The sequence below is a fragment of the Augochlora pura genome, unplaced genomic scaffold (assembly GCF_028453695.1).
Source record: "Augochlora pura isolate Apur16 unplaced genomic scaffold, APUR_v2.2.1 APUR_unplaced_205, whole genome shotgun sequence".
NCBI classification, from domain to species: Eukaryota; Metazoa; Arthropoda; class Insecta; order Hymenoptera; family Halictidae; genus Augochlora; species Augochlora pura.
In genome coordinates, this window is record NW_027582161.1 from 510 (window position 1) to 8,316 (window position 7,807).

A 7,807-nucleotide genomic window follows, 5' to 3' on the forward strand; every position below is an offset into this window, starting at 1 on the left:
GAGTAGATTTTGTTCAAGACCTTTTCACGCTCTCCTATCCCTCGGTACCGACAATCCGTTAGAGTCACGGTCAGCCGATCTACTAACAGTTAGAAAGCTCCAAACCCCCTCTCATACAATTCAAATGTGATTATAATGAAGATACAGAATTTAAAGCCATTAATTTAAGAAAATCTGTATTAGGTAGACCGAGCGAATATAGCTGAAGTGTTAGTGGAAGGTGTGGTTGGGGAGCGGAGATTGTGAAGATAGGGAGTGTTATAGTGGAGAGAGAGGTAGCTGAAGGAGTAGGGAAAGGGCAAGTGGAGTTAGGTGAAAGAGGGAAAAGGGCAGGAGTAAAGGAAAAAAGAGATAGGAAGGAAGATAGGTGGGCGGGATTTGGAGGTTAGGCGAGATATAGAGACAGTGGCAGAGACAGCGACGCCGAGTGGTGAAAAGAAGAAGTTCGGAGAAAGAGATCAAGCGGGGAAGCGGGAATTTTAAAAAATTGAAAAGGGAAAAGAGGGTTAGATAGTTTACCACGAATAGTTTACCACTGTTAGAGGCTTTCAAGAGAGGAGAGAAGAGAAAAGAGACGAAGGAAATAGAGACAGAGATCTTCAGGAAAAGTCCTAACGTACAGAGGTCGCCGGAAAGAGAGGAAGAAGGAGGGCTGAACGAGATATTAAGGGAGGTGAGGGAAGGTTTTAAGGAAGTGAAAAGGGAATTAAGGGAGGTGAAGGAAGGTAGAGAAGAGATGAGGGAATGGATGGAGGAAATGAGAAAGAGAGTGGATGTTCGATTCCGACAAGATAAAATTCGATGGCTTCTCCTTACTCAGGGTCTCTCTTAAGAACAATCACAGTCAGCTGCAAACCAGCTGTGAAAACATTATAAATCGCGCCTTTCCGATGAGTAAACCTTCACGCCGGAGACCGCTCGTGAGGTACTTGAGGGTCCCGGAATCAGACGCAGAGGGCCGTATGGTCCTCATAAACAACGGCTAAGATTTCATTGCGTGCATCCCATGCGCTAAGACAAAGGTTTACCATCAATCCACACCAAGGGATAAATTTTCCCTCAAAACAGGCCCTGAGTGGGAGAAGCACGTCGTCGACTTCGAAACCCTGGAGAACGGCACCAGGTCAGAACATATCGAGAGACCGTCGAGCGAACATCAAAAAACGCGCAGAATCATTATTCAGACGGATCAGACCAAAGAACTTGTAAACGCGCCTCTTATAAACGCTACATTCAAACGCCCCTTTTACCTTCCGCTACATCCACTGTTTCGGGACAATCAATCACCCAAGGTTTATTCGGCCGGTGATCGCGGTGTAAATAGTATACAATAAACATATAAGTAAACTAAACGTCTTGCCTCATTTACACCACATTCAGTATAAAAAACAGTGGACAGAATGGAGAAGAGGATTGAGGATATTGAGAAGGGTAGGGCAAAGGAGGAGAAAGAGGAAGGAGTTGGGAAAAAGGACGAAAGAGAAAAGATAGAGCAGGTGGAGAGAAGGAGAAAGGAAGAGATGAAGGAATTAGAGGAAAGGATGAAGGGCTTAGAACTAGAAGGGGAAAAGAGAAAGAGGGAAGAGAGGAAGAGAAATATAATTATAAAAGGGGTGGAAGTAGAAGAGGAGGGGGTAGAGGGGGCAAGAAAAGAAATAGAAGAGATAGTGAAGGCAACCGGGGCGATAGCGAGAGTGGAAGGGTTGAGAAGGATGGGGAAAAAAGATAAGGAGAGAAGAGAGATGGTATTGTGTAGAGGAGAAATGTTGGTAAGTGTAGAGGAGAAAATAGAGGTGATGAAGAGAAAGGCGAAGCTGAGAGATAGAAGGGAATGGATAATGGACGATCTGACAGATAAAGAGAGAAGGATAGAATGGTTGATAAAGAGGGAAGCAGAAAAAAATAGGAGGGAAAGAAAGAAAGTTAGAATAGGATACATGAAAATATGGATTGAGAAATTATGGGTATGGGATGAGATCAAAGACGAGATAAGGGAATAGAAAGGAAGAGTGGCGAGAGAGGATGAGAGTTGGTTGAAAGGGGGAATAGGGGGAGGGAAAGAGAAAGGGGATTTTTGGATGGAGAAAGGAGGGAGGGAGAGGGAGAGAGAGGAGAAAACAGAGGAAATAAAAAGTGCAGGAAAAAGAGAAGGAATGGAAAAGAAGATTGCAAAAAGTATAAAATAGGATTCTGGAATGTAGCAGGCATGGAAAATAAAGAGGAGGACTTCAAGGAGAAATTAAAGGAATGGGATGTGAGGTTTTTAATGGAGACATGGTTGCAGAGGAAAGGATGGGAAGGGTAAAAAAATGGCTGCCGAAGGGAATGTATGGGAAATGCAAGAAGCGGGAAGGAAGAGCAAAAAGGGAGGGCAATAGGGGGAATGATTGTGGGGATAAGAGAATGGATAGAAAGAGAAAAAGAGAAGAGGGAAAGGAAGGAGCAGGGAATACAAGTAATTAAAATTAACTTAGGGGTAGAGTGGTGGAGGCTAGTGGGAGTGTATGTAAATGGGGATATGGAGGAAAAAATGAGGCAGCTAAGAGAGTGGATGGAAGACAGAGAGGAGGGGGTGAAGGAATTAATAGGGGTTGATTTCAATGCGAGAACGGGGTGGCAAGGGGGAAGAATAGAAGAGGAGGGAGAGGGAATAGTAGCGGAGGGAAATAGAAAGTCAAAGGATGAAAAGGTGATATGGAGGGAAAGAAATTATGTGATTGTATAGGGGAATTGGGTTGGGAAATATTAAATGGAAGCGTAAAAGGGGATGAGGAGGGAGAGTGGACTTATACGGGAGGGAAGGGAGGGACTGTAATAGATTACGTGATTGGGAATGAGGAGACTAAGGGGAAGGTGGAAAAGATGAAGGTGGAGGACTGGGTGGACTCTGATCATGAACCAATAACGGTTTGGATAGAGGGAGGAGGAAGGAAGGAAGAGAGACAAGGGAAAGGAAAGGGGAGTGAAAGAAGGGGGGTTTGGACGGAAGAGGGAAAAAAGAAATTTGAGGAATACTTTGGGAAGAGGGATAGTGAGGATAAAGGGGTGGAAGATGGGTGGAGGAAGTTGAAGAAGAGAACGGAAGGGGTATTAGAGAGAGTAGAGAGAGAAGAGAAAAAGGAATGGAGAGGATGGTGGGATAAGGAATGTAGGAATATGAAAAGAGAAGTAAGAGAGGAGTTGAACAGGTGGAAGAAGAGAGGGGGAGAGGGTGAGCAATTTAGGGAAATGAGAAAGAGATATAGGGAGCTATGTAAGGAGAAGAAGAAAAAGGAAAGAGAAAGATGGGAGAGAGAACTAAAAGGAGTAAGATCGGAAAGGGATGTATGGAAGATAGTGAATAAAGGAAGAAGAAGGAGAAAGAGAGTAAGGGAATGGATTGAAATGAGGGAATGGGAAAGACACTTCAGAGGAGTACTAGGAGGAGTGGAGTGGGGTGTGAGAAGGGCGGTGAAGGAGAGGGGAGAAGAGGAGGAAGAAGAGATTAGCAGAGAGGAAATCGAGGGGGTGATAAGGAAGTTAAAGGAGGGAAAAGCGGAGGAAGGTGATGGAATAGTAAATAAGGTATGGAAATACGGGGGAATAGAAATAAGGGAATGGCTGTGGGAGATTTGTAACAATGTGCGGAAAGGAGAGGGTTGGCCAGAGGAGTGGTGGGAGGGGACAGTGGTACCTATAGTGAAGAAGAAGTGGGAGGGGGAGAAAGTGGATGAATATAGGGGGGTGACGCTAACGCAGACGGCGTATAAGATCTACGCAGTGGTACTGGCAGACAGGTTAAGGGTGGAGGTGGATAGTAAGGGAATACTGCCACTGAGTCAAACAGGATTCAGGAGAGGGGTAGGGACAATAGACCAGATATACATATGTGCTAAATTATTTAATAAACAGGAGAGTGGCGGAGAGGAAGGGCAAGATAGTGGTGACATTTATAGACATGAAAGCAGCATTTGACTCGGTGGACAGGGAAATACTGATACAGACGATGAGGAGGAAGGGAGTAATAGAGAGTTTAGTAGTTAGATGCGAGGAGGTGTTAGAGGAAACTGTGAGTAAAGTGAGGGTGGGGGATAGGGAGGGGGGAAGGTTTTGGACGGGGAAGGGGGTGAGGCAGGGGTGTCCTTTGAGCCCAGGCCTATTTACTTTACTGCTGGCGGATTTGGATGAGGAGCTAGAGAAAGGAGGATTTTTTTTTCATGAGGAGGGGAATGCATTACGCACACCGACCTGGGGCGCGTAGCCGACCAAATGTTGTGGTCGGTAGTATGGGACTCACCGAAGTGTTACCCACTAAACCCCTCCTCGGGCCTCTGCCCTTAACCTACTCACCCCGGACCCGCCTCTCGGCTTTACTGCAGGGTGCGTGGGAGGCTCAAAGAGCCCTAGACCGTTTGACGAAGGCCACGGTTAGCCTGTGTCCCTCTTCGTCCTCTTGTCCCTCTTGTGCCTCGTCTTCGGGTGTTATCCCTCGTTGTCCTCTGGATTTGGGCTAAGGTCACCTCCTTCTCCTTAAGGATGGAGGTAATAAGACCCTTAACCTTTGGTCGCGTGTTCTTGTCCATAATTTTGTCAAGAATGGTGTTCTTATCGAGACACCCTATGTCTCTATATACTGTTGCCCTACTTTCATCGAAATAGGAGCACTCATATACGGTGTGTTCCACCGAGTCCTCTGCTGCTTTACACATAAAACATTCTTTGTTGGGGTGCTTGCCAATTTTATACAAAAAATCGGCAAAGCACCCATGACCCGTGAGAATCTGCGTAAGATGGTAATCCAGGACAGCCGGGCCCCATGTCAGCCAAGATCGGATGTCCTGGATGATATCGGCTGTAAATCTGCCTCTTTGTGAATGTTCCCATCTTGTTTGCCACAAGGAGAGGGTCGTCTCATTCTCTTCCTTCTTGATAGCAGCAAGTGCCCTCTCATAGTAAGGGTCACCCTTGTCCAAATTGCACGTTTTTTCGAAAACCATCCTTCTCTCCTCCGCGAGGATGATAAGTGGAGGGTGTTCCGTTAAGGCACAGAGTGCTTCGTGCGAAACCGTGCGGTATGCTCTTGCCATCCTCGTCAAGCCTCTCTTCTGGGTCTGATGGAGTATCGAGATGCTTTTGCTCGTGTTTGCACCTCTTGCCCATATTGGGACTCCATATAACATCATTGACTCTAAGACCCTGTAATACAGTGACCTAGCCTTGAAACCTCCACCCTTCAGGTTGGGCAAGATTCTGGCCATGATCCCTGCTGTCTTGGCAGCTCTTTCACAGAGGATTTCTATATGTCGCCTAAACCGACGGTCGCTTTCCATATGTAGCCCTAGGTATCTCACCACCTTGGTAGATGTGATTGTCTTTTCTTCTATCTTAATTTCTATGTCTTTTGGGTGTCCCCTGCTGTTAAAATAGAGGACCTCCGTTTTTTCCTTGGCGAGGGTCAAACCGTTTACTCTGAACCACTCCACTATTAGTTCTAGGCTGTCATTTATCGTATTGACTATCGTATTGACTGTCGGCATCCCTTGCTGACGCGAACAATGCCACGTCGTCAGCGAAGCCGACTAGCTCGGCATATTTAGGGAGGGTCAAGTCCAGCAGGCCATTATATTGTATGTTCCACAGTAGCGGCCCTAGGACCGACCCCTGTGGAACCCCAGCGAAGACCTGTATACTAGTCTCCTGTCCATGGTAATTATGCGTAACATACCTTTTGCTAAGGTAGCTTCGATAATGTAGTAAAGCCTCGTAGGTACGTTATTTTCCTTAAGTGCCTCTAGTATAAGGTTCCATTTGATGGTGTTAAAGGCATTCTTAACATCGAGCGTCACCATTGCGCATTTGTGCCTTCTCTTCCTGGCCTCGTCCCACAGCTTGACGATCCTGTCCATGGCGTGGATGGTTGACCTGCCCTTTCTGAAGCCGTACTGATTTTCACTATACCTGATATATCTGTTCAGGCGTTCCATCAAACAATATTCCATCACCTTTGCCCAATTGGATAAAATGCATAAAGGCCTCCACTCTGCGCTGGCGTCGCCTTGCTTTTTAGGAATAAGCATGAGCCTTCCGTTTCTTCATGACCTAGGGAAATAACCTTGCCTGTAACAGTTCTTTAAAACTTGTGTTAGAGACCCCAGCGCTTCCTTACCAAGTAACCAGACTACCTCGGAGGGGATTTGATCCAGTCCGAGGGCCTTTCGTTTAACCATTTTGGCTGCTTTTAGTACTTCTTCTTGGCTCAGATCCTCGTCCATACCATCCACTCCACCGGTAGGAACGTATGCTTCCTCAGTCTCGTGTTCGTCTTGCGGTTTTGTGACAAACAGCTTGTCCATAGCCTCTTCGACCTGTTTTCCACTGGGTGGTATCATTGGTGCCCTTCCTTTAACCTTATTTACTACCCATTTACAGGGTTTCCCCCATGGGTCCCAGTCAATAGTCTCAATGAATTTTGACCAGGTATCGCTTTTGGCTTTGCTAATCAAAATCTTGAGGCTTTTCTTTTTTCCATTATAATCACTTTTAACTTCGTCAATTTTGTCAATAGTTTCCCGTTTAGCCCTGGCCCTCTGGAAACGTCTTCTAGCACGAATGACTTCCTTTCTCCCCTTTGCCGTATCTTCATTCCACCACCATGTCGCTCCCTTGTGATTGTATTTTGGGTGGACCTTCTTGCTCGTCTCTTTCACCAGCTGAGTCGTTTTTAAAATGTAATTGTCAATGTCCTCAGGGGATTCAACGTTACTTAAGTCCATTGTCCATAGCATTTCATGATATTTGTCACAGAAGCCGTTAATGTCTACCTTTGTCTTTGTTAGTTGTACTGTTCCCTGCATGTCTTGCTTGTTCTTGTCCTTGAATTTAGAAACATGCCTGAGATAGCGGTGGTCAGATGCAGTGTAATCATCTAAAATTTCACTAATCTCTAGCTCAGCGAAACAGTCTTTGCCACAAAGTATGACATCTATAAGGGATTTATGTCCACTCCTTTCGAAGGCAAATTCTCCTTGCCTTCGTACCGGTTTGATGTTGTTTCTTGCCGTCATCTCCAATATTTCATATCCACTCTTATCGGTATGTTTTGAACCCCATGTTAATGCCTTAGCGTTTAAGTCGCCCGCTATAATCGAGAGATTTGGCCCAGCCTTGATCACCTCCTTCTCCAGATCATTCAGGATGGTCCGGAATTCACTCATGGGAATATTTGGCGAGATATAGCAGCTGAAGACTTTTACCTCTTCTATAGCAATGGCTACAAATCCCTTACTTCTGGTGATGGTTTGAACTTTACTGCCCCTTCCGGTTATCGTCGGGATGACCCAGATTGCCGCGTCCTGATTTAGATCACCGTACCAGGTGTCTTGTATGCGGTATGGTTCAGATATTATTACTATATTTACACCTTTTTCAATAGCATATTGGGTCATAAGATCTTGTGCTAACCTACACCTGTGTAGGTTAATCTGTAGAATGTTTAGATCTTTAAGAAGTTCGGTCATGAATTCAGGTATTTGAGAAAAAAATACTAATAAATATAAATAAATAAATATGTATAAATACGCAATAAATGTGTAGAGACAAATAAATAAATAAATAAAATAAATAAGTATCTAAATTAGTCGTTGAATAGGTAGTCAAAAATCAGATACTATGTTAATATATACGTCAGAGATATTATACTATTGATACGCCGATAGTATCAGTATCTTTGGTCAATACTTTTTCCCCCCTTTGTCAGAGGGTTTGTTTTGTTTAGACTGTGAAATCGCTTGTGAGCTCCCCCTTTTTTTCCTCGAGTCGAGTATAGCTT

General features: G+C 44.9%; 1 protein-coding gene across 1 annotated transcript; it reads right to left on the reverse strand.

The window, feature by feature from the left end:
• Positions 1–6,071: 6,071 nt before the first annotated feature.
• LOC144477578 (uncharacterized) lies at positions 6,072–7,496 on the reverse strand. The gene has a single exon (XM_078195303.1). It carries the CDS (start codon positions 7,494–7,496, stop codon positions 6,072–6,074), a length of 1,425 nt encoding a protein of 474 aa, XP_078051429.1.
• Between the last annotated feature and the right edge of the window lie 311 nt (positions 7,497–7,807).

What these genes read in the sequence shown, in the direction of transcription:
- LOC144477578 (XM_078195303.1), bottom strand. Translation starts at nt 7,496, where the DNA reads ATGACCGAACTTCTTAAAGATCTAAACATTCTACAGATTAACCTACAC.